Source organism: Dermacentor silvarum, chromosome 5 (genome assembly GCF_013339745.2).
Source record: "Dermacentor silvarum isolate Dsil-2018 chromosome 5, BIME_Dsil_1.4, whole genome shotgun sequence".
NCBI lineage: Eukaryota > Metazoa > Arthropoda > Arachnida > Ixodida > Ixodidae > Dermacentor > Dermacentor silvarum.
The window spans coordinates 92,139,809-92,167,727 of record NC_051158.1 but is presented as its reverse complement, the minus strand read 5'-3'; the positions used below and the strand labels follow the sequence as shown (position 1 = coordinate 92,167,727).

The 27,919-nt window shown below is 46.2% G+C and overlaps 1 protein-coding gene across 2 annotated transcripts in view; it reads right to left on the bottom strand.

The window, feature by feature from the left end:
* Window positions 1–3,943: 3,943 nt before the first annotated feature.
* The window catches only part of LOC119453593 (spermatogenesis-associated protein 20-like), a 40,477-nt gene continuing 16,501 nt past the window's right edge, over window positions 3,944–27,919 (bottom strand). For both annotated transcript variants that reach the window (XM_037715644.2, XM_037715646.2), the window contains exons 9-13: window positions 24,754–24,946; window positions 22,702–22,870; window positions 19,954–20,162; window positions 15,945–16,144; window positions 3,944–4,508 (exon numbers count right to left, since the gene is read on the bottom strand). In XM_037715644.2, coding sequence (XP_037571572.1) covers window positions 4,248–4,508; window positions 15,945–16,144; window positions 19,954–20,162; window positions 22,702–22,870; window positions 24,754–24,946 — 1,032 coding nt within the window. In that variant the 3' untranslated portion in view covers window positions 3,944–4,247. The remainder of the gene's footprint in view (window positions 4,509–15,944; window positions 16,145–19,953; window positions 20,163–22,701; window positions 22,871–24,753; window positions 24,947–27,919) is intronic.

The following is a 27,919-nucleotide window of genomic DNA, read 5'->3' as shown; positions in this document are numbered from 1 at the left end:
CAAATGGTCGCTTTTCTCGAAAGGCGACCGTTTCGGGCTAGTCGCTCGCTGCTCGATTTGAGTCGCGCGACGGCAGTCGCAGAACAGCTGAACCAATCAGATCCGAAGGAACAGGACGTCCGGTATCGGTGTTCTGTGACGTCCGTACCAACGCCTTTCTAAAGGAGGTTGTCCGTTCACGCTGACGCTTATTGCAAGCAGATGTGAACGGCATATTGCGAGAAGTTTCGGTTTAGCGACTCATCGGTCGCATTTGTCAGTGTGAACATCGTTCGTCTTGATAGAGTGTACTAGTCTTGAGTACCTTTCTGGTCGCCACTCGAAATCGGTCGCGGGATATCGTCTAATCGCTAGTGTGAATGGTTCCTTGGGCCGTATTCTGAAACGTTCCGCCGAGGCGAAATCAGTGTGCGCGCTGATTGGCTGGTTGAACAAGATTGAATGACGTCGGGCTCAACCACCGAATCAGCTCATCCAATTTTGCTAAAACAGCCAATCAGCGCACGCCTGAAAGCGAAAAAAGAAATTTCGCCAAGGCGAACGTTTCAGAATACGGCCCAAGGTTGCTTAACTTTCCTACAATATTTTGGTCCCGCGATGGAGTTTGTTCAATACACGTATACGAATGCGTCGTAGATCAGTATCCTCGAATCAGTGGTGCACCGACCGGGGGGGGGGGGGGGTTGTAACGCCCCCCCCCCCCCCGAGGCCGAGTTACCCCCCTATTTGTTTAACCACTTTTCTTTCCTTACGCCTTTGAGTACTGCAACTAACACACGCAATCGTCTGCACACTCGCAAAAAGCGCATTTTTTGACAATTTCCGTGAAGAAATTGAAATAAGTGCCGTTTAGATAGCATCGGCAAACTAAAGCCCGTTTAATTCACATGGTGCGATTTTGCAGTGTCGTTTTTCACAGCTACGATTTCTGGAGATGCAAAATTCGCAATCACGTTTCACATGGATCTACGGCAGCTGCGTTTTTTGCATACTCGTTAAGCATTCTGACTGGCGATGAAACCGCCTCCTATTGGTCGTCTGTTTTCACCGCTACAGTGGCTACCAGTGCATCTGCGTTTTCGCAGAGAAGTTCAGCACACCAAACATCGAAAAATCGCATGCACGAAGGGTCCGGCGGCCTATTCCCCGCAGCTGCGAGTTCACAGACAAAATCGCACCATGTGAAACGGGCTTAAGGCAAACTATCACCCCCCCCTGGCAGAGATCCTGGGTGCGCTACTGCCTCGATATGACAAGTTCCACAGATTCGGAGCCCTTGCGACACCGACGACATATTGCCTGCACGCGACAGCAATGTTTGGTTTGATGCTTCCATCATACTTACCATGATAACTCAGTGTGCAGATTTGTTGTAGGTGGACTTAGCTAAATATACTTGCAGTGCAGTGAAGTTAACCTTCGCGCTTCTGGAGGCGTTTCTCGCCGTAAAGCAGACGCGCGCAATACTTAACTAGCTGCCTTGAGTGCCATGTTTGCGAAAGCGTCCCAGTTATCCATTTCAAAGTATACGAGCACAGACTGCATTGCAGAGAAAAAAATAACCAGCCCTTCCCCTGTCGAGAAAATGGTCGTGTATCTATCTGACCTACTAGTACTTTCCCTTCCCTTTCATTCTACTTTTGTTTCCCTTTCGTGCAACATTTCCTTCCCTCGATGTATACATTTATTAAACGTTTGTGCTTTATTACCGTGACATGTTGTTAACTATATGTTACCCTGACGAAGGTCAGATACACACACGACAAGCTTGGCTTACCCCCATTTTCTCAACAGGGGAAGGGCTGGTGATTTTTTCTGTATATCTTTCTGTCTTCCTTCCTTTCTTTCATTCTTGTCCCTGGCTCATACCCACATATCCCTGGCTGATACCTGCCAAACGTCATTTTATTATCGTTAATCGTGACGTAACTGACGAGCATCTGATGTTATTGATGTCATATGACCTATCAGTCATGTGTACCCTTCCATGCCGATTTTGGCATATACGAAGTGAACGAGACGTTAGTTTTTCGATAGGGTTCTGGCAGTGACACCACCACCACTGCCAACACTTGTGAGGCAATACAAGCTTTGCTTGAAATTCAGAGCTCTTCCCCTGTCGAGAAAATGGGTGTAAGCGAAGCTTGTAGCAAAACAACACTGTCGCAGGTGTTCCGCTTCGTTTACCTTAAACTCGGGGTCGGCGGCTCTTCGCTGACGTTTGGCCTCAACATCGCGCTCCCGCAACTCGGGGTCGCAGCTCTTCGCTGACGTTTTGTCTTCTTCTTTCTGAGGTTTTACATGCCAAAACCAGTTATGATTACGAGGCACACCGTAGTGGAGGGCTCCGGATGAATTTTGACCACCTGGCATTCTTTAACGTGCTCTACAACGCAAGCACACGGGCGTTTTCGCATGGCCTTCGGAAGCCCTCACGCTAGAACCGGATGACAAGCTTCGCTTACCCCCATTTTCTCGACAGCTAGGGAAGGGCTGGTGATTTTGTCTCTTTGGGTCCCACATGTGACAAGGGTAGTTCAAGGGCGCGTTACAGGTCCCCGAGCTCGCAGGGGTATGTGCCATTGAGCTTGGACCCTTTCTGCACTATCACCAAGATCGGCCCACTTTTCAGCGTGACACCACCACCACCACCGCCGAAACTTGTGAGCCAATAAAGCTTCGCTTAAAAAGGTTCAGAGCTTTATTGCACGATTAAATGACTGTCACATCCGTTTACGAGAAGGTGTGTGCGCTTGCAACATTTGTGGCCTGTACCCATTCCAACAAACCATCGCTTCAACCATTTGACGTAATATATGGCACTTCACATTTCTGACTCGCAGATACACGGCAGTGCATAGCACCGGCAATCTACAGACCCTTGCACTGATAACTCGTTTATAACATATTGCAAACAACACTAGTTGTTGACATTGTGGAAGTTATATAGTCACCGGTATGCACATATCATAACTCAAGAACATAAAAGCACTGCAAACACTTCAGCCAGGAAATCGGGACACTAGTGGCAAAATGCGACGTGACTAACTGCAGTACAAAATTAGCGTTAGGCCATTGTCTCAACAGTGCATATGCATAAGATTCTCCAGCACTCTTGTCAACTCTTGGCCTAAATTACAATGTCAATACTACTGTAGAACCCTAGTGACACTAGCAACCGTTTCAGTCAAAAACAATTCATGCGTGGGAAGAGCTAGCTGCACATACAATTTCAGTTCCAGAAAGCATGGTCACTATTTTTGTAACAGCAAGAACAGGGCTTAAAGTTTCGGGTATCAAGTTTAAAGACAGAAAATTATGAGTGCCTTCTGCAGTAAAAGTAGAGTTGAAGTAATGACAGTTTCATAAACATCAATGCAGTCATCAGGCTTCAGGACTCCATCATAACTGAGAGAGGGACTAGTTATGCAATTACATAATGTGAAAAAAACATGGACGAAAATGAGAAAACAGTAAGCACTGGTGCTCTGTTCGTCGTTCTCTATTCATGTCTGCGTTTCTTGCACTGTTTTTCACATTATAAATTCAGTCTCACTCCAGAATGGTACCATGCTTTGCAATTTACAAGCATACACTTGCACACCTGGAAAAAGTGATCCTGCTGCATAACACACACATGATGCTATAGCAGATTCAAAACGTCTGCTTTACCGTTCGGTGTACAGACGACAAGGCACACTAGATTCACCATGGGCTACAAAATTCAACATGGTGTAAGCAAACCAAACCTTGATCATATAACAAAGCAAATTCAAAATTCAAAAAAATTCTCCACGATTCAGCATGCAACGAAACTTGTAACGAAGATATGTCCGTGTTGGATGCAAATTTGTTATAACAAGGTTCGACTGTAAACTTTTCGTATAAGAACACCAGAAGTCATTCAAGCAGTGGCTGACAACACTGAATAAGAGAACAAGTGGGAAACAAAGCTGAACCTTTATTCTTCAATTCCCAGTGCCAACGACACTTCTGTGCGCAACACTGCAACAAGTGCCCAAAAAAGCTGGGCCACCAAAACGTGCTATGACGACATAACAACCGCTTCAACAACCAACATCTTAGGATGCATCAAAAACAAAAGCACTAGCAGGTGAAGTCAAAAAACATGGAACAAACTATACACGTAAGCACTGTTTCTCGACCTACACAAGTCTGTGCTACTGTTCTGCTGTGTCCCCTATAAGAACATGCCCAAAACACTGCAATGCCACATCCTCGGGGCACTATATCTCCTTGGCAGTTAAAAGTGCCTCGAGCTCGGCTGCGGTCGTGACTGGCTTGGAACACTTGAAGTCCTGGCAGACATACGCAGCGGGCTTGCCGTCGACGCAGGTGTAGCTGTCGAAGTTCTTCAGCCGCTTGCGCAGTGGGTTGTTTGGATCCTGGTCGGCCAGAATGATGGTGACGAAGGGCAAGAAGTGTTGCCGCAGGCAGGACAGCAATTCCTTTGTGCCAGGATCGTCCCGGGGTCCTGCAATCACCACCTAGCAAACAAAAAGCCAGTTATCGGTAACAGCAGTACGTCACCTCAGTCAAAAAAGCTCAAGTACTGACTACACATAATTGCTAAGTAAATCTGACATCATCATCATCATCATCAGCCTATATTTTATGTCCACCGCAAGACGAAGGCCTCTCCCTGTGATCTCCAATTACCCCTGTCTTGTGATAGCGTATTCCAACTTGCGCCTGCAAATTTCCTAACTTCCTCATCCCGTCTGGTTTTCTGCCGACCTCCACTGCACTTCCCTTCTCTTGGTATCCATTCTGTAACCCTAATGGTCCACCGGTTATCCATCCTACGCATTACATGGCCTGCCCAGCTCCATTTCTTCCGCTACATACAGCCGAAGCAAGGGAAGTTGTAGAATGACCGCTACAGATGTTAAAGAAAGCGTGAGTTCGGAAATACGGTGTGTCGATACATTGCTCGAATGCTGATCGCATTACCATCGACAGTCACTGCAAGATGAGTTCTGTTGTAATTTTATACTGCTGAGTTGCTTCCGTGTGCCCAGGGGCTCCGGAACCGAGGGGGGGGCGACAGTGGGGGCAGTCGCCCCCACAGGTTCTAAACCAGTGGGGGCATGCCCCCACACTCAAAGCTGTTCCGACCGCCCCCCGTCTCTTCTCCCCTCCCACCATCAGTGAGGCTGTCGCATGTTGCAGCTGCTCTCCATAGGCGACGAGGTGCCACAGCCTAACCCGACGCAAAAGACAAACCATGTGCGGAAAGTGCCAACACCCCCAAAACCGCATGGCAGCCTCCGCTGCGCTGTGACTACCGAAGCGCTGCCTGTTGGCGCTCGTTAATGTCAGGAAGCAGTACTTCGCTTCACCACACCTAGATGGCAGCACCAGGCCTGTCAAGAAAACATATTATTCTCGTTGGCGCCGAACATCACATCCGTTACTGGAAGTTCATCGTGAACCCCGCAATAAAACGCACTCTGGCCACCTGCTTCCCTTCATCAAAGCAAGGCTCCGTGGAGCAAGTGTTATCAGCTTCAATGACGCTGTAAGCTACCATGCTGCTTCCTTTTCTGCTAATACTAATAACCGGGCTTCAGGCCTTCCCCTCCCCCCCCCCCCCCCCCGAATTTTTTTCGTGCTGTCATGCACTGCCGACCAAAACAACCACTGGCGCCGGGAATCATTATGGATTTTGTCTACAATGTTCGTTCACGCTCTAAAACACCTTTTGGTGCGAACATTGCGAACTCGAGCAGGCTTGATTTCGTGGCATCACCCATGCACCTGGAGTCATAGCGCAAGGAGCTCCATCCGAGCACAAAGTTTCGAGGGCGTTTAGTTGGCGAGCGGGCGCTTAGGGGCATCTCGCGGCGGCATGGATTTCAATTATGAAACTTTATGGGTATAACGTTCTCATAAACTTTTTTGACGCGAAAGGTGCACGGACGTTTCCAAAGGCGTGCTTTAGATTTTCAATTCCGGAACTTTATGGGTTTGATGTTCTTATAAACTTGGGCCAACATGCGTGCACTGGAGCCCTCGTGTCCAAGCCGTTCCAGAAATGGAAGCACGTGCTCTAAATCTTGCACACACACGAAAATACTAAATATTGCTGCGACTGTCAACTGATAATTTTCTACAAACATTTTCAGGAAGCGCGTCCAATGTGATCGATCAGTTGGACCAGGGCAGCCAAAGTAAAATAAGAGAAAACAGAAGAAAGTGAACAGCGTATTAATGCGACAGTTCTTTTTTGCGGGCGACAAGGTATGGCTCTCTGTGGCCATAGGGACAGTGGTCCTATGGATTTAAGCAAAGTCCCCGCAGAAAATACTGGTATTGTCAGAGCGCTTCTTCACATGCGAGCTGATTGCGGAGATACAGATCTGAACAACCAACCATTTGGAAAGTTGCCGCAAGTAATGCCTCATATTGTTACGGTGAAGGGAAAGAAGAAGGTGACGCGAACGAGAGGAAGACGAAGACTCTGGCCGTTGCCTGAACGCCATATTTCCTCGCTTGTAAATATACATTCTTCTACACTCGTGGGCCTGCTTTCTTCCTGCAACATTTTGGTGGAGGTGCTGGGTACAATCGCGGAACTTCGCAGTGGACGTCATCTACCTGCCGCCACAATGGCAGATCAACCGACACAACCGGCAACGCCTCAGCAGTCCACGCCAACGGTCATCCTCACTCATCTGCGGGACCTGGGGACATTTTGTGGCACGGACAATGCCGACGTCGAGGACTGGCTTGCGATGTACGAACGAGTGTGCGACAACAACAGGTGGGATCCAACAATGATGCTAGCAAACCTCATGTTTTATCTGAAAGGAACTGCGAAGCAAAGGTACGATACGCATGAAGCTGACCTAACAAGCTGGGATGTCTGCAAAGAAAAAATGCGAGACCTGTTTGGCAGACCTGTCGGTCGTCAGTTGGCAGCAAAAAAAGAACTTGCATGCCGCGCTCAGACGTCCACAGAATCCTATGTCGTGTACATACAGGATGTGCTGGCTCTCTGCCGCAAGGCTGATAATACCATGACCGAGGCGGACAAGATTGGTCACATACTAAAAGGTATTGCAGACGACGCCTTCAATCTCCTGATGTGTAAGGATTGTGCCACTGTGGATGCAATAATAAAGGAGTGCCGGCGCTTCGAACAAGCGAAAGGCCGCCGCGTCCCTCAACATTTCGACAGACTGCCCAATACCGCCGCGACATCTTCGTGCGAAGACTCGCCGCGGTTCATTCAGCCGACAGGATCAGAAGATATAACGCGTATCGTTCGCAGTGAGCTTGAGGCCATGGCTCCGGCTGCAATTCGTTCCGACTGTCGGGAAAGTGTGCCCGCTATCTCGCTTATACAAGTGGTCATTCGGGAGGAAATAGCGAGTTTGGGCATTCCATCTCTCTGCTCGGTCTGCCATACGAACATCCTACCAGATTTCTCTGGCCGCTCGCTCCCAGACACAAAGCTTTCCGCCACTCCGCCGCAACCCCGCTGACTGGCGCACAGCGGATGACAGACCCATCTGTTTTAATTGTTCCGGGATTGGACACATCGCCCGTCATTGCCGTGACCGCTGGTCGTCGTCTCCTCGGTGGTCGTCTCCGAGTCACTACCGCCAAGTCCAAGACAATCGCACTTTCTCGCCCTACACGCCGCCTAGGAACATCAACGCCGACAGTGCTCCACCAAGATCCAGCCGCTCCCTGTCTCCGCAAGGCCGTCGGTCCCGTTCGCCTCTCGTTCACCGCTCTTCGTCCCCATCTGCAACCGGTCGCTTCCCTTCGGGAAACTAGGCAGTGCAGCTCCCGGAGGTGAAGCTGCAACTCCGACCCGGCCCACAAATCCTCTGTTGACCCTGCCTACACGTGGAAACCTACTGGACATTGAAGTTGATGGTGTTCCTGTTACATCTCTCGTTGACACAGGAGCGCAGCTTTCAGTTATGAGCGCTGCTCTCCGCCAAAGGCTCAAAAAGGTTCTGACGCCCGCCGTACCGTGCACTGTGCGAGTCGCCGATGGGAGTACTTCACCTGTTCTTGGAATGTGCACAGCACGTGTGACCATTGCGGGCCATTATAGCGTTGTTTTATTTATCATCCTTGAGCACTGTCCACACGACCTAATTCTCGGCCTCGACTTCCTTTCGAAACACTCTGCCCAAATTGACTGCTCCGCAGGTGTTGTACAGCTGGATCTGCCGCTTCCTGCCGACGCAGACACAACTTGTGCTTCACCCCGCTTATGTTCTGCTGAGTTCGCAAGGCTGTCTCCACAGGCAGCTACCAATGTCCTCCTGACGCCCTGTCCTCCCGTACCTGATGGCGAGTACGTCGTGTCCCCGCTTACTGACGTGGTTTTGTCACGAAATATTGCCCTACCGAGCACCTTAATCCGGATCCTTGAAAACTGCGCTCGGGTGCCCATCCTCAATTTTGGATTTTCGAGACATGTGCTGCCACACGGTATTGCCGTCGCACTTATCACTCTTTTGGAAGAATTTGAGATTTCTTCTTTGGCCTCCGAATCCTTCCCGAGTACCAACGCACCTTTGTCACCAATTCCTTCGTGCTCGACGCTTGAGGACGATGTTTGTAAGATGATTGCCCCTGACCTTCCTTCCGAGCACACAACAGCTCTTCGTCACCTCCTGTCATCTTATCGGGATATCTTTGATTTGGATGACCGTCCACTTGGTCAGACATCTGTTGTCACGCATCGCATCAACACCGGTGACGCCAGCCCCATTCATAGGCGGCCATATCGTGTCTCCGCAACAGAAAGGGCCATAATTCAGAAAGAGGTCGACAAGATGATGGACAAGGACATCATTGAACCTTCCAGTAGCCCGTGGGCATCACCGGTTGTCTTAGTAAAGAAAAAATACAACTCGTGGCGCTTCTGCGTTGACTTCCGTCACCTCAACAAGATAACAAAGAAGGACGTTTACCCCCTGCCTCGCATTGATGACGCTCTTGACTGCCTTCACGGATCCCAATACTTTTCATCAATTGACCTCCGCTCTGGCTATTGGCAGATTAACGTCGACGAGATGGACCGTGAGAAAACCGCCTTCGTCACACCGGACGGTCTGTACCAATTTAAAGTCATGCCCTTTGGATTATGCAATGCGCCAGCTACATTCGAGCGCATGATGGACTCTCTGCTGCGCGGCTTGAAGTGGTCTACATGCCTCTGTTACCTCGACGATGTGATTGTGTTTTCGTCGAACTTTGAGAGCCACCTGAGGCGCCTCACAACCATACTCTCCGTGTTTCGCAGGGCTGGCCTTCAGCTAAACTCCTCCAAGTGCCATTTTGGTCGCCGTGAAATTACCATGCTCGGCCATCTCGTAAACGCCGCCGGAATCCAACCTGATCCACAGAAAGTCCATGCCATGCGCCATTTTCCTGTACCTTGTTCAACAAACGATGTCCGTAGTTTTCTGGGCTTATGCTCTTATTTCCGGCGATTTGTGAAGCAATTTCCCGACATCGCTCGCCCTCTCACTGACCTTCTTAAGAAAGATGCCTCTTTCTCTTGGGGACCACTGCAGGAGCAAGCCTTCTCTACCCTGATCGAGCGGCTTACCACCTCCCCGATTCTCACACACTTTGACCCTTCTGCGCCTACTGAAGTACGAACTGACGCGAGTGGTTATGGCATCGGCGCTGTCCTCGCTCAACGTCAACAGGGCCACGACCGTGTCATCGCTTACGCCAGCCGCCTTCTTTCCAAGCCCGAGCGAAATTACTCCATCACTGAGAGGGAATGCCTCGCGCTCGTATGGGCGGTCGCGAAATTTCGGCTGTGCCTTTTCGGTCAGAGCTTCTGCGTCGTAACCGATCATCACGCCCTCTGCTGGCTCTCCTCTTTGAAGGACCCAACTGGACGACTTGCACGTTGGGCATTGCGTCTACAAGAATATACATTTTCTATTATGTATAAGTCAGGGCGCCTGCATAAAGACGCTGACTGCCTGTCCCGCAATCCCATGGATCAACTGGACGATACCGATGCAGACTCGGACATCCGTATTCTGTCCCTCTCCGGCTTTCTCCATATTGGCGACGAGCAACGCCAAGATCCTGTTCTTCGAACACTTATGGAACGCCTAAGCTCCTCGCCTAATGACCCGTCTCTGCGAATGTTCACATTGCGCGATGGAACTTTATACCGTCGTAGTGTTCGTCCTGATGGCCCGGAGCTCCTCCTAGTCATTCCAAAGCACCTTCGACTGGCCGTGCTCCAGCAACTTCACGACGCTCCTACTACTGGACATCTGGGCATCACTCGTACTTACGACCGCCTGCGGCGCCGCTTCTTCTGGCCCGGCATTTATCGCTCTGTGCGCCGTTATGTCACTTCTTGCGACCTGTGTCAGCGCCGCAAGACGCCTGCTATGCCTCCTGCTGGTTTGCTTCAACCAATTGCTATCCCTACAGAGCCCTTTTTCTGTGTGGGCCTCGACCTCCTTGGCCCCTTTCCTATTTCTATGAAAGGAAACAAATGGATTGCTGTAGCAACAGATTATGCCACGAGATATGCCATTACACGAGCGATGCCAACCAGCTGCGCTACAGATGTCGCCGACTTCCTACTATAACGACGTCATCCTGCACCACGGCGCCCCTCGCCAGTTACGGATCACGGCCGCTACTTTCTCTCGAAGGTCGTCGATGATCTGCTCCGCTCCTGTTCTACAGAACACCAGCTCGTTACCGCATACCACCCTCAAACGAACAGCCTCACCGAACGACTCAACCGCACACTAACTGAAATGCTGGCCCTGTACGTTTCCGACGATCACCGTGACTGGGACGTCGCTTTACCGTACATCACTTTCGCATACAACTCGTCCCGTCACGATACTGCCGGATTCTCCCCATTTTACCTTTTGTATGGCCGCGACCCCACCTTGCCCTTTGACACGTTGCTACCTTCCGCAGTACAATCATCCAGCACTGGTTACGCTCGCGATGCTATTGCCTTAGCCGCCCAGGCCTGAGAGGTCGCCCGTCATCACCTCACAGTCTCGCAAGCTTCTCAAAAACGACGCTACGACCTTCGGCACCGAGACCACCATTTTTCACCTGGTTCCCTTGTCCTTCTCTGGACGCCTTCACGTCGCGTCGGCTTGTCGGAAAAACTACTTTCCCGTTATTCTGGTCCATACCAGATCTTAAGACAACTGTCCGACGTGACATACGAGATCGCCCCAGTCGGTCAGCCTTCAGTGCCTCCCAACGTCACCAGCGATGTTGTTCACGTCGCCAGGCTCAAGCCCTATGTCCCCCCATTAAGCGACGCTCCATAACCTGCACCGGGACGGAGCTAACCCCACCGGGAAGGTGATGTTACGGTGAAGGGAAACAAGAAGGTGACGTGAACGAGAGGAAGACGAAGACTCTGGCCGTTGCCTGAACGCCATATTTTTTCGCTTGTAAATATACATTCTTCTACACTCGTGGGCCTGCTTTCTTCCTGCAACAATATTTAAGCCCAGATGTACAAAACCAAATTACAGAAATTTGTGGTGGAATTATCAAAGGAAGCCAGTTGCAAGAGTAAATGCTGCAGGCTGCTTCTCTGTACTTGCTGATGAAATGACGGATATTGCTGGAATTGAACAGCGTACCGTTTGTGCAAGGTACCTAAACAAGGATGCCAACGACATCGACAAAGTGTTTTTAGGTTTTGTGCCAATTCAGGACCAAAGTGGCAGGGCCCTCGCCGACACCGATTACAAAATTTCTGTTAGACCTTGGAATTAACATGCATCATCTTAGTGGCCAAGGTTATGATGGTGCCTGCTCTATGGCTGGTAAAATGAATGGCGTGCAAGCTGCCATACGCGAGAAATATCCAGCCGCACTATATACATATATTGCGCCAGCCACTCCCTCAACCTAATTCTCTGTGCAGCGTGCTCCATCAGAGATATCCGAAACTGTTTTGGAATGCTGAAGACAACGCCAAACTTTTTCCGCAAATCTCTTAACCGCTCACACGTTTTACGAGAAGTGATAAGTTTGATCTGTCCCGAGTCCACAAGGGAGCGACTTTTGGGATTATGTAAAACACGCTGGGTGGAAAAGCATGATGCAGTTTTTTCATTTGTGAGTCCGTTTGAAACCGGTGATCGCAGCACTAGAGGAGATAAAATTAAACAGCAGTGGTGATAGTCCAGTTCAGACAAATAGTCTAGTGTTGGCACTTTTGTCACCAGCATTCCTTGTAAGCCTGCATGTGGCGGAGCATGCAGTTAGCGGTGACTGCCTCTGTCAAAGAAACTGCAGACCAGGAACATCGACATGAGCATCGCCATTGACGACATAGATGTGGTACAGCAGGTGATCAAAAATGACCGCAAGAATTCGACTGCGTCATTCTCAAAAATCTTTGCACAAGTACAGGAATCGGCAATAAAACTGGATGTGGAAATCACCAGCAGATGAACCGGTGTCCGACAGCAGGATCGTGAGGGCGTTGCATCAGAAAATGCTGAGAAATATTTCCGTAGAACTGTGTTCATTCCATTCATGGACCACGTATTAGCCACAGTAGCACCAATGGTTTGAAAAGCAGAGGACAATCTCAAAGGACTTTTCTGTAATAGTACCATCCGCAATACCACCATAGCAAGATGTTCGAGAGAAAGGAGCAGAAAATCTCCTGGCCGTCTTGCGCAGGACATGGATGCGAGGGCTGCTTTGGGAGAACTGCAACTATGGTGGACAAAGTGGGCGAACAAAGCAGCAAGCCAGCACCCCAGCACAGGAACAGATGCCCTCTCTCATTGTGACTGCAGGTTCTATCCAAACGTGTACAAACTGCTGCAGATTCTAGTCACCCGTCCAGTGACGACATTGAGTGCAGAGATAGTACTTTCAAACACGACATTACTAAAAAATTACCTGCTCTCTACAATGTCTGAGGAACGCATGGTTGGGCTGGCGCTTCTATACGCCCACAGAGATGTCGACATCAACGTGTCCGAAGTCACTGACCGCTTCGCTAAACTTCCCGCCGAGTGAAGTTTGTCCTTTAGATAGCGAAGTAGCAATAATCAATGCAAGTAAAAAGCTCTGTTCCTTCAGGTCCATAAACGGGTAATTATGAGAACGAATGACTGTGCATTAGCTTTTAAACCCACAGAAATTTTTGCCATTGATTGTAACAGTTAGCATCATGATCAAAATTATGCTTCAAAAGGACGGTACGTTGGGCATGTTGGTATTCCATACTGAAACCATTCACAGCGCGAAACGACAAGAAATCAAACTTATCATGCAAATACGAAAATTACGAGGACATCAATAAACAATTTTGACCGACCTTGCTCATTGAAAGCCTGGCCCAGCGCGGTGCTTACCAACACACACACCCCTCGGATATTGGGTAGTTCATCTTGCCGCATCATCTGTGGCTTTCGTTTGTCCTTTTCTTTCCTTTTTAGCTACCTGATTTCACTTCTTTTTTTAGACCGAAGCAATATCCTTCTTTAATTTTGGGTGCAGAATAATTGTTGCCGCTGTGCAGGCAGTTAAAATACACATTTTCGTATTCATTTATGAATCTTCTCTATTATTCTACCCGTATGGTGCTGTCGCGACCGCAGCATGGCCCAAGTACATATCAAAATTTCTGCGATCCCAGTTTTCTTATTGCCTGGATCGTTTGTCTTTCTATGCGTAAAATTTACTATCTGTGATTGCGCAACATGTTTATTTGCCTTGTTTGACACATTATATACAGTGACATTTGCTTAGATACATAGATTTATTGTAGATTTATACGTATATCTAAATATCTTGTTGCGAGGCTTTGTGTATACAAGCAGTGAACTTTGTTTCCAGCTACACTTTCTTGCCCTTTATCAAGCAGTATCTTCGCATTTGTATATTCCATTGTATCTTCGCTTTTCTAATGTGTATTTTGCAGGAATCCTGCTTTTTATATATACTCTCTATTGCGACTATAATTTCGGTGCAATTACTCACAAATAGACGACCGGTAACAGCTGATCCTGCGCAATACATTGGAACGAAGGACAACGTCATTGAGGTTCTTCCCTGGCCGTTGCATATGCACAAAAATGTAAACGAGGTTCTTGAATGACAAAGATTCATCAAAATATTTGTCCTCAACTTAGATTTCGTGGCCTTTTAAATATCAGCTGCATGCACTGCTTTGCTGGTTTCGAACTGATATAGTTCTAATGTTTGCGTGATATTTTATTTACTTATTAAATAGGCAAAAAACATGTACACATTGATATCAGTTATTTCTGCCACAATTTTTGGGTCATATGAATATATTAATACATATTTTACTTGTCTTGACAGTGCGTAGCGTTCAAGAATTCGTTTGCATCATCTAATGCACAATGGCAGTGGCAATGACAATGCAGTTATTATTCATGTATTTGATCCCTCGACAAATTCTGTAAGGAGGAGGTTTTCGACTACGCCACTGTGACATTATATATATATGTATATATATATATATATATAGAGAGAGAGAGAGAGAGAGGTGAACTACAGGATGCGACGTGAGCCCCCAGACGTCGCCCCCACACATCAGATATACTTCTGGAGCCCCTGCGTGTGCCCTAAACTTCTAACCATTTGAGGTGTCTAATGATAACACTTGCTCTCATTTTACTGTGTGCATTCTTTTTTTGACAACACATACTATTACCATTTACTAAGTTATTGTACAATGATATTCCCTTTCTACTGTACACTATTTACATGTTTCATATTGCTTCTCATACCCCTAATACGGTATTGGAACTTCGCTTACTCGGTGTCCCAAATTGGCCTGTAAGGCATGTTAAATAAATAAAATAAAAACTGTGTCTGATCATTAAAAATGTGGGATTCAAGACGAGATCAGAATTCTTACTGTCCATGACAAATGGGTGGTGTTTAAAACATGGCATCTATGACCTGTTTCCGCCTCCCAAATCACTTTTGGCATATGCAACCAGCATATGCATGGCCTTTGAGATCAGGTTCTGTTATCCCTAGAAAGCCGTCGCAGGGGTGTGAATTTGGACAGCAGTATCAAAATTTGAGCAATAACTGCTGATACAATCCTTAATGAATACTCATTAGTATGCCATTTAATTATAATTACAGGAGCTACGTTTGCAATAAGTAATGTTCAAAACAGGGCAACCATGACAGGTTTCTGCCATCTGCAATCACTTACAGTGCCTGCACCCTGCAAAAGTATAGCCTTTGAGATTGGTGTCCATTGCACTGAGGGAGCAGTTGTAGGAGGTTGCGATGTGGACATCGCCTATTGCAGAATTCAAATCAGCCAGCAAGCAAGGCACAACCATGCACAAGAAACCCTGTACCAGTTTTGAGAACTACAGACATAAAATGCACTGCGAATCACATTGCTGTTCCAGTTAAAAATCTTCTGCACTGCATATTTCTGCAGTGCAGAAAGATGCCATGTACAGTCGCGAGCAAAAGTTTGGAGACCATGACATCATCGAGGCATTAAAATTTCTTATAGCGCAGCTCCACAAAGTGGAATTGAGCGTGTACACGTAGGTTGTACCAAGCTGCGTTGAAAAAAAATTTTTTTTTGCAGCACCATTGGTTCTTGAAACTTTTTCTGCACAGTTAAACCTCAATTCAACAAGCACGAATATAACAAGTCATCGGTCACAATGAAGTAAATATAATATGTTTCTCGTTGACATCAGCGCATAATGAATATCCGCTTATATCAGGTATAACGGAGGTATTTTCCCGTTGGACCGGACTTTGTCAGAATAAGGTTCAACTGTAGTACACATACGTAGTGTACCTGGCTCTCGCAATTAGACAACGCTCGGTACAAACCAATCGCTGCAAAACAATAGCGCCATACTTTTGGCCGCCGCATGGCTTTGCCCGAGCAGACTCACCTCCTGAGGCCCAGCCTGCAACCGCATGAGCCCGCACACCATTTCGGGTAGCGCGAGGGGCACCATGATCATGCGCTGGCCGTACGCGGAGGCCAGTTTCACGGCATACTCGCGGAGGTCGTCGCGCTGCAGCAGCACCGACAGTCGCACCAGGTTGTTCAGGGACACCGAGTTGGAGCTCGGCTCAGCCCCGTCCTGGTCTGCATGCAGAGAACGCGCCACCAAGTCGCACTGTCATTGTGGAACACACTTGCACAACCTAACATGCTTGCCCAAATACCGATTGACCGCTTTATCACACAGCTACAAACACAGAGTATATGTTGAAGCAGCACCACCACAATCCCGAGGCACCAAGATTAGTGCAAGCGTGAAATCGAGGCGTATTTTACTACTGAGCTGAACATGCGAACAGATGTGTAAGTCAGTTTCCAGTGGCCTGAATATTTATTTTAAATTCCTGATTATTTTTCGACACTGTTATCGCATCGTTATGCTTCCCATGTTCCAAGACAACCTTATAATTTTCCTGTTATTTAGTTATTTATTTATTTATAGATACTGCAATCTGAAATCAGATCATAGCAGGGTGGGTATACATATAAATATGCAAGCATGTAAACACATACAAAACTCATCAGATATGCAGGCATTCTTTAAAGATTGGTGAAGAATACATAAAAACATAGAAGCAAATGACGCACACAAATTCATAACATTTGCAAGCATTTTCCAAATACTGTTAACCACTTCTTGGTAACAGTCTCAGTATAAAGATTATTCCAGTTTGTTATTGCCCTAGGAAAAAAAGAATATTTAAAACAGTTATTCCGTGCGTTCAAGGGGGTTATTGATAAAGCATGCGTTCGTCTCATGTTATAACCTGATCAGTAAGTAAAGAACTTGAAAGTGGTAACATTGTAATGGCCGTTTACAAGTTGAAAGAGGAACTTTAATCGACAGATACAGTTGCGCACAGTCACTGGGGGTAATCCACTCCGTCTTATGAGCTCACCAACAGACGCACGGCTGTATGAATTGAAAACAAACCTAACTACCTCATGCTGTATACGTTTCAGTTTTTTAATATTGGTTAAAGTGAATGGGTCCCAAATAATTACGGCGTATTTAAACAACGGACGAATGAAGAAATTGTATGCCAATAAACGAACACTAGATGTAGATGATTTCAGTGAGCACCTCAACAAAAACAGTTTACGCAAAGAATTTGCAATAACAGTATCTGGTGCTTCTTCCAGGAAAGCTCATTGGTTATCCACAGGCCAAAATATTTGTACTCTGTTGCCTCTAATAGAGATATGTTGTCAACACTATATGCAAATTGAAGAGGTTTTTTTCTTATGTGTAATTCTCATAAAAAAAGTTTTTTCAAAATTAATAGATTTGCCATTGTTCGTACCAAGCAATGACCTTTTCCAGGTCATTATTTAGACGCACCTAATCATCAGCAGAAGATATCTTTTCATACAAAATACAGTCATCTGCATAAAGTTTCCCAGAAACTGAAAGTTCTGTGACAATGTCATCAATAATTAATAGAAATAAGAGTGGTCCCAAAACAGATCCCTGGGGGACGCCAGACGCAACCTCCGCATTGTTAGAAGTATTGTTTAAGGTGACAAATTGGTGTCTGTTAGTAAGGTAGGCTCTGATCCAAGTAAGTATCTGGTCATTTTTTATATAATACCCTAATTTATGAATTAATTTGTTATGTGACACTTTGTCAAATACTTTGCGAAAATCCATGAATTCAATGTCCGTTTGCTTCCCTTCATTAATCGCCTGTGCGAGATCACGCACAGTCTCAACTAATTAAGTACATGTAGAAAAATTACGTCTGAATTTATGTTGGACATCTGTAAGTGCCTTGTGCTCTTCCAAGAAACCTAATATATGTTTATGAATTATATGCTCTAAAATTTTGCATGACGTAGATGTAACGGAGACTGGTCGGTAATTCTCTATGTGTGCTTTTTTCCCGAATTTATGCAGAGTTTTGATTTCGGCCGTCTTCCAGTCATTCGGTAGGGAACCATAGCGTAAAGATCTGGTGAATATGACATCCAGGTACTTAGCACACCATTCAGCATAACGCTTCAAAAACACGTTTGGCATATTGTATGGTCCTGGTGACTTTTTAGTATCAACGTTCAAGAGCAAATTAAAAAACACCGCTCTCAGAAATAACAAACCCACATATAACAGGAAGTGATATAGAAAAGTTGGGAAGGCAACCATTATCTTTGGTAAATACCGACTGGAAGAATTTGTTAAAAACAGAACAAACGACAGTCTCATCACTTACACATTTGCTGTCTATCATGAACCTACTGGTGGAAGAAGATTTAGGTGTGATTTGGCGCCATAATTTCTCAGGAGACATTTTAATAAACGAAGGCAGGATCATTCTGTAATATTTTTCTTTGTCGCAAATTATTTTCTGTCTTAGTTATTCTGAAGTTTCTTCCACAGTAGATTTTAAGGTTAGATTTGTTCTTGATTTCGTTTTTAACCTTTCATTCGCTGTAAGCGTAACGTCTCACGAGAAATCCATTTTCTTTATATCTTTCCTGCACCATTCGCAATAAATACAGTGAGTGTTCATTGGCTGACAATGTGCCGAGTTAACAATTAAAACCGATGGAAGCACACATTGAACAAGGACGATGATGCACAATCCTATTTAGAGACTGCCATGCTAATCGAGCTCTGTTGTCCTTGTCCGGTTTGTCCTTCCATGGCTGCGAGTTGTACCTGGCACATTACAAGATGAAAATGTTCGCAGCATATATTCATGTTATTTTCCAATAAACTTACATTTGGCACATGGCCTGCCTTCTTACTCTTCACATCTAATTCCTTGTGTGCTTCTTTAAGACTGGGCAAGTACCAAATTGTCCAGTCTGCTGTTCTTCCGAATGGGTAAAAGCTCTGGAAAGCCCTATAGCTAAACAACGACAAATTCGTACATCAGCCTGCTACACACTAAACCTTTCAAAGCTTATATTGAGCGAACCATGCGTGCCCCTTCTACTTCACTGTCCCCTTCTTCTCCCTGCACTGAGCCAATGCTGATGCACACGTTTCATAAGGGCTCCCAGGTCGTTAGCTAACCCCATGTGAGATTTTTGAGCTCCATTAATGTCTCCTCTGCAGACGGAATTTGCATACGGTATGGTCAATTGTTAAAGGGAACACCGAATTAGCATTTCGCAACTGTTTACAGCTCAGGTTTGAGACGAGAGCCTCAGCGATAATGTTCCATCGTTAGAGGTCCACCTAACGACGTCACATCACGCACTTTCTGCTTGCGAAATTCAATCATTCAAGTTGTGTTCGTCTGAATACTAATTAGGTGCGCCCTTCAACAGTGGATCACACTGTACAGTTCTCGTGATGTCTACCATGTAATCGGCAGCATTTTATGCTTGCACTCACTTTCAGGTATCCGGCAGATGGTTGTTTCCCTGAGAAAGAGTGGTAACTTTGATGCCCAAACTTCAGTGAGCTAGAGTCTTAGCTAGAATATTGTCCACCCCCATGTGATTTCCAATTTCAGTTAAGATCCCCCACTTGATCTACAATTCTAGTCGAGATTGAAGAAAACAGAGGAGTTGGGCAGGTCATGTTCGCTAGATGTTGATCACTAGCGCCCTCTGTATGTAGCTTCCATTTCTGAATAGATAAACCTATTTGCAACTGGTGCATGAGCACACTTATCACCAATGCCATCCTGATGAACAACAATGTTGTGCGTAGAGAAGATAACTGGTGGTCTATTGGAGCAATGGGCACTGAGGGAGGGGAAACACAGCACAGTGCGACAGGATTAGCCGAGTTGATAAGAATTTTAACACTGCTGGCTAAGGCTAGGTTTGATTGATGCCAAGACTGGAGATATGCTGCTGAGGCCTTTGTGCTGAAGTGGACTTAAAATGGGTTAATTACGACTCCCGCACACAAACACCCTCCGGCAGCCATTACACACCGTCTTTAAGACGCAGCACAACTGTGGGATCCTCGCCATTGCTGAGAAAGTATCCCATGTCCTGGCTGTCCCAAAAGAGGATGTTCTGCGTGTCCTGCAGCTCCTCGGCCCACATCAGGCAGGACACATCGAAGGAGGCTTCGTACACGTCCAGCAGTGCCTGGATCATGAAGGCATAGTCCTCCAGCACTCCTTGGATGGGATGTGACCTACGGAGGAAAAGCTCGCTGGTTAGAACCGTAGCACTTCAACTTAAAGGAACTATAAAGAAAAAATATATATATATGTCGAGCTGTATTAATGACGTCGTGAAATTTGACGCGATCAAATTTCACGACGCTATGTTCACGAAGCTATGTTCCTCCTCTTCGGTACTGGTAAGCCAGCACAAGTTTTCGTTACCCATTATTCTTTTTACTTATTCCTCCCCAAGAAATAACTTTGCAACAACATCTCAAGCTAAACCTGGACTGACCTGAAACTTGATTCTGGTCCTTTACAGAGCCAAGCGCACTTGCATATACCAAGCTCTACAATGTTTATTTAAATGCAGTCAATGGGAAATATCTCCTCGCTATCAGCAGCCTAGTCAGGCATGCACAGCGAACAACAGTGAAACCTTGATGCAAGAAAAAAAACTTACAATTTTGGTTGCCTATACTTAGTTTCTACATGACTCATCTAGAGCAGAAACGCATTCGTCTCAAATGCTTGCATCGTCTACAAATAGCAAGCAGCGCGCAACTCAAGCAAGGGTTCGACGTTACACAGTGCCGAATGAAATCCAAACAAAATGGATGCATTCACACTTAGATTGTGGGTGGAAGCGAGTGCCAGAGCTTACCGTTTATATTATCATGAATATTTCACACAGTTAAACCTCGATAGAATGTTGTTGGTAAAATCGGCACTTTACTTCTTTATATCGAAATTTTGTTGCGTTGAAACTTGACATTTTATGCAAATAAGTACACTCGCTGATGAATTTTTCTTACACAGAAGGGGCCGTAAAATTTTCGGTTATCAGGCAATTGGAAAAATAGAATTACAATATCAAAAAAAATTTCATTTTGTTGAACTTGAGAGTCAAAACCAAAGATACGGTTTCCTGCTGTGTCGACGATATCTTCACATCGGCAGTACGACGCAAAAGCCTGTGACGCTTTCGCGTCCACTTCACCCCCGCAGCTGATAGTGTCGCCTACAGTGGGACGATGATCGCAGGCCAAGAGGTGCAAATGCTTCGTCTGCCTCTTGCTTCCACGCATCTCCAAAACATGATATTACGCGACCTCTAGCACTAAATGCGTGGGAAGACACAGCACAAGAAGCAATGGCGATCTCGGCTCGCCCTCTCTTTGCACCCACCGCAGATTACCTCCGAGATAGGGCTGGCAGGCCCGTGTACACGCTCAGCCATGTACAGCCACAGCTGGGCTAGATGAGACGCATGCTCACCTGCACCCCCCCCTCCCCCTCCTTTCCCCTTGCTCACGTGGGAAAACGGCATGCATCAAGCCATTATCTATCTTGGCTCGCCCTTACACCCTTTCCCTCACTCCCACAGCATAAGGCACGTGGAGCGCAATAGGATCTTATTGTACTTGGACTTTATACTGAACATGACAACAAGAAGGTCCTGATGCTACACTGCTACACTTCGTTGGCTGCTCTCTGTCGCACGGTGCGATTTTATGGTTGCGTTGGCAGGTAGGCACATGCAATTCAGCCATTTGACCATCGTTGTTTGTGGGAATTTTCATTTATCGCCTCGGTATTCCTTTGTGGCGGCAAATTGAAATTGTGTATAAGCACACTTCGCGATACAAGTAGAATTCCGCTGTTTTGAATACGGTTAATTCTATCCTGGCCGAAGGTCCCGGCCAGTGCCCATGCAGTTCTATGGGCCCAAACTTCCATTATTTCGATCCTAAAATTGGCCTTTTCCAGATAATTCGAACTTGAACAGTCAGTACGCATGCACCTGCACCACTATGGTGACCCCTTTAGTGGCAGCATCTGTATTGGCAGAGCTTCGGCGACAGTGAATCCATTTAACAAACATCATCTCTTATTGAAAAAGCCTATTTTTGGCTTGCCCTAATAAGATACTCTAGCAATAACCATAGCTCACAGTGTCCGTTAATGGTATTTACCCAATTCTACCCCGTGGCTTTAAAATTTCTTTTTCTGGAAAACTGGGCCGGAAAGTGCCTGCGCAGTGCAATTTTACACGATACCAAAACCGCCTTTGCAGCGTTCATATGCTTTACTGCGTAAGACAAATGTGTCGCGGCAAATCTGGCTTTAGGAAACTGGCTGCCATTGTGCAACACTATTGGACTATTGACCATGTTTACTGCTAAAGAATCGGGTGCGCATTAGATTTGTTTAGGAGCTTTAATGTGGGTGCACAGAAAGTGGGTCCACGACATGACAATGTATCACAGTGGCGTCACGACAGAGTATCCTCCTGAAAAATGAAACCGTAACTGGCTGTACAAAAGCTATTGCATGTTAAACTACTAACAACCCTCTGAGGCTTGTCACTATCTTTTTTTCTAGGGTTTAGAGGTATATGACCTTCATCTAAAGCAAAAAAAAAACAAAAATAAATAGTCAAAAATATCCCTTCAGTACCCCGACAAGCAGAAAGTCGAATTAACCAACGTCGAATAAACGGGAGTCAACTGTATCAATGAAAGACTGTGTGACCATGAGGCAAGCTGAAATGTGCGCATGACTCACACTTGCACAACTGAGTTGTCAGCTCCTCGGTAGGCACTCCGGATCAAAGTCTTCTCTTTAGGGTTGTAGAGATGCTTCTTGATGAACTCCACACACTTGAGGGCCCGGTCCAGGTAGACCGACTGGTTCAGTGTCCGGGCCGCAGTGGCAAAGCCGGATATCATAAGCCCTGCGAGCAAAAGGCAGAAGAGTCAAACAGGCCGCTTGTCACAAATGAGCACCCAAATTGCCCTACGTTCCCAATTCCAGCAAAACGAAATCTAGCTAACGCTTCGCCAGGTGACATCGTTCAATGTCCAAAATGTGACAAAACAACCCCAGTGGCAATCCAGTGAAAAACAGTCGCCGTCAATAACCAAAGCAATGTACCTTTGATGATAATATTACTAAACATGTCTGAAGCTGGTGCAGGTTACCTTTAATGCAATTAGCTTTATTTAACTTCACCAAGTTTTCAGTATGTATCTAACTTCTTTCAGCATACTGGTGAAAGTCTGGCCTAGTAGACAACTTGGGTCACTGGTTTTGTGGTGCTGGGTATGTGCCTAAACAGACAACCTCGGCCCTGAGTATGTGATACTGGTACGTGCCCATTCTTAGCCAATCCCTAAGAATGGATGTGCCAAGGCGACACATGGGGTATGTAGTAGGGGTGTGATGATACCGAATATAGACACAACTTGATATAACGAACCTCGATTTAACGAACTTCGCACCCTCTCCCCCTAGAGCACATGCCTCTTCATCTATCCTTGCCGTGGCTGCGCCTGGCTGTCCATACGCGGGCCTAGTGCATAGTGGTAGAAATAATCTACGGCAAGTGCAAAGGCAAAGCAGAGATGGCCGGTGCCTTGATGTGCACTGTGTTCCCACGCATCTTGTGTAGGCGGTCGAGTAATCTCAAGTTTCTGAAACACGGTGCGAAGCGTTTGCTCGCATTGCGACAGCGAGTGTTCATGGTCATCAAGTGAGATCTGTTCATGTTTGTCCGAGCGTGAGTGACATCGATAAAACTACGAACCTTACTTCATGTAGTTGTCTCTTTACTATTGCCATCTGCCTTTCTGGCAAAAATGCTATTTTTTTTCAGGACGAATATTTGTATATTTTATTCCAGCACAGAGCCAAGATCATGAGGTCTTTAATAGAGCTTTAGATTAAGGGACACAAGCGGCACCCAAGCGTTGGGCGACGCAAACTCCATTGTGGGTCCTTCATGATCTTTTGTGCTCACTTTGGGTTTATTCGTACGCCCAGCAGTTTGCGTCCCCCAAGGCTTGGATGCATCCCCTAATCTAAAACTCTCTAACAGAAGATCCCAAGTCTGGCTCAATTTCGAATGATATCACAAATCGGCCGACTACGGCAAGTTGAGAGCAGCGGGGATATGTGACACATGATCACAGGATATGCAGTTCGCAGGCCCCTCTGTCACAATTCGATTGTCCCATGTGTCACGCATGTGAGCATTTCCCTAACGACAGTAATACCATATTGTTGACATCGGCAGGCCAACAAAAAAACGACTTACAAAAGGAAAAGAAAGGTTCCCCGAAGAGATGCGCCACACCACGGAGTTGGAGCAACAGCGACACCTACAGAGTCGTCTCAAGTGACGCGCCACAAGACGACCGAGACTTGAGACTTGTCCCACGCAGAACAGTTGAAGCGAGGGATGCGTTGAGGCTTTGTGTGTTATGCGTGTGCCATGTATCGAAGGAACTTCGTTATCTTGACCCGTGTAACTTAGTACGTTCGATAACAAACTGAAAAATACGACGGGACTCTCTCGCCGGATGACAAGAATAGTACCATGCGCTTTTCTATGCAGTTTATCGCAGGTTATAAACTTGCACACACATCAATGCTGCACCCTGCAGCGCACCACCAGGGGCAGACTTCTTTGAACCATTCATCATAAACACAGTGCCCCCTAACACGTGTAATTATGTTGAATAAACTGAATTGAATTGAACTGAATTCGGCCCATGGTGTGAACACCCGCCCGCCAAAGGAACACAATGCAAGTGATGAGAACACGGTGGCACTCGCCATTCCACGAGGTGAGGAACTTGTCGTCCAAGTGTGGCTTGGGCCTTTGCAGGCGCGCCTTGAACAGGGTCTCCCTGGCCCGCTCCAGCATGGCGTCCAGCACGCCCACCTCGAGGCCATAGCACATGGCCAACGACTCCTTGGACTCGTGCACAATGAGCACGTTCTTCCTCTTGAGCTCGTCATGAGGATCCTGTGGTTACGGCAAGAAGCGTTCCATCAAGAACAAGAGTCAACGGGTGACCAGAAAGAAACGCTAAATTAGTTTAGGCTCATTCAGTATTCTTTCCAAGCTCTACATTTGTTATTTCTGCGGCAAAGAGAAAATGAAGACGGACAGGTGTGTTCCGATAAGTTCGGCCGGGCACGTCTGGTGACTGTGTTTAATACGGATGAAAAAAATTCTATTTGGAAGCTTGAGTGCCAAGGACAATGAAATCAATCTTAACTTTGAGAGAACAAAAACTTGTCTTCCAGAAAATAATATAGAAGCGCCCAGTCAGTCAGAAGAACTTTTGTCGGGTTTTGCCGAATCCGCATTTTTGGTTAGATCCCTAAGAAAAAGTGCTGTGGCTAAGGCTCTAAAATATTTAATGATAGACTGCAGGTCAACAGCATTAATTCTAATCAATCACCATGAAGCATCAACGCCGTGATATGAAGCAAAAAAATGCAAAAAACAGACCATTGCACAATGTCAGCCTAAGTACAGACTTTTTCTTTTCTAATCTATTTTTCTGCATCTTTCTTCCCCATTACATGAAAATGCTAGAGAATGGTTGATGGCACCGTTGACAAAGCAGAAAATTTCTCGGTGAACACACTCGGCGCATTCCTGGACAAGAATCGCAAAACGTGTGTCTGGGCGCAGCAACAGAATGGTGGGGCATCGTCACATGATTTGGCGAGCTTGTTTTTGACATAAGGCTTGCGCATATCCTGCATGCAATTCATAAGAAACAGAGTGAAGAGGATGCGAGAATGACTTTTATTAGCTGTACCCGCGTTGGTAACTTGATCAGTGATGAAGCGCACAGCGGAACTTGCAGTACACCTCACATGCCAACACCACACTGGGCCACACATCGTGAACGGCAGCTAGGAAGGAACAGTCTATGCACTGAATCAAATTTCAATTTCCTGGTGCATATTTTATAGACTCTGCTGTTCTCGGTATCTCGCCAGACGTACAGGGTGTCCCAGCTAAAATAGAATAAGATCTAAAAAAATATTACCATATTTTCAGGTCTATAAGTTGCACCTTTGTATAAGTCACACCCCCCTCAAAACGACAGTTTTTCTGAAAAAAAAAAATGTATACAAGTTGCACCGGTGTATAAGACGCACCTGTTCATTTGGTAAGTGATTAAAAAAAAAAATTACACTGACGTCTCCCTTCGTGAACGCGGGTCACGCACAAGCGCATGGGTGCCATATAATTGCGATACCAATGATATGAACACTCTAGGCGCATTTCTGTCATCATGGTCGCCGCAATGTTCCGTATAAAGTCCACGGGTGATAACATCGTCCCCGTGTGCCGTATGCTGTATGTGCGAGTGAAAGCGTGTGACAGTGAGCTGAATCGCACACAACAAAGGAAAGCGAGAATGCAGCGCAGGAGGGACGGGGGTGGCTCGTACTCTGGTAGCAACTGCGTAGTTAGCGCAGCATTGCACGCCTTATCTTGAAAGCGATCTGCAGATGTGACGACTTCAGGGTTGGTCGACTCACGGTTGGCCTGCCGCCCGCCGCTTGCATTGCTGTTTCGTCCTTCTCACACGGCGCTCGGCAACTCGATTACAAGAACTCGGTACCTCCATAGCGCGCACACAACCCGTAGCAACTGCCAGAGGAGGTCAACCCAGCGCGCTTTGCATGGCCATAGCATGCAATCCGATTCTGATGACAGTTAGCCTGAAAAAAAATTATATAAGTCGCACCATTCTAAGACGCACCGGCGATAAATTCATAAAAAGAAAAAAAAAAAAAAAACGTGACTTATACACCGGAAAATACAGTAATCATTTTAAACAAACAAAACTAAGTACATATGGCTCAGAGTTGAGTTGAGAAGCCACCAGTAAATTTGTTGTTGATAATGCTCAATTAGGTAATTAAAAATAATGATTTAACTCGCTAATTACTGTGCCAATTGACAAGACGTCAATTAAGCACTGTACACAGCAATAGTAAACAGTGATGTCTTCAGCAACATACAGTTATCGTGCTTTATTTGTTCAGCTGGAAAAGCAAACTCACAAAATATGAAAAATGCCACGTGAATACCCCCCCCCCCCTCCCTCCCCAGCACCAGAAAGCAGAGTTTTCAAACAGGATCACTGCGCCCAAAAGGTATTTTGAAAGGTATTGTGGCACATTCACTCTTTTGACAACACACCTAAGAGCTTTCAGCGCTCATTCCTTACTAACAACTAGGCAATGCACTCTATTGGAAGGGGTGGAACAGTTAAAGCTGTAGCTCTCCAACCTATTTATTTATTTTTGTGAAGTATACCATCCTTAATATATAAGGTAAACATTATATGCGCGCCAGATGCAAGCTCCAGCAAACTGGTTCATACAGCACTGTTTTCGTCCTCCTTATCTGGAACACACCCGGAACCCACTGGCACCATCAAACCTTCACTCGCTAGGGACTAGATTGGGAGCACAATATCAAGACAAGGGACAGTAGGACAGGCAGAAGAGCGCTGCCTTCGAACTGCCTCTGTCTGTCCTGCTGTGCCCTGTGTCCCTGACTTTGTCATTACGAAATACCAACTATACCCCACTCCGAGTCCTTGCTTAGCCCTGTGCGGTTGCATGTCAAGCCCCTCCTGAAACACTAAAATATAGCTGTTCTTTTCTCCTGGTTTCTTCTTTGTGTTTGTTGCAGCACTTCTCAAAAAGCTTTTGCAACCACTCATAATTACATTTCGCAGCATCTGCATATGTGGGCAACACTTTAAGAAACATACAAAGAAATTTGCCTGCATTTTTTGTGTTGTGAAGCATCGGGGGATGGTAATTTTCTCTGCATGCATTTTATGATAAGAACTCGTGAGGGTTTAGTGATTCTGAAGAGGATCTTAGTGCCAAGGAGGAATATATTCCGGCACGGCCATCAAGCTTCCTCGGGTGAGAGCACCGAAGAAGAAAGTGA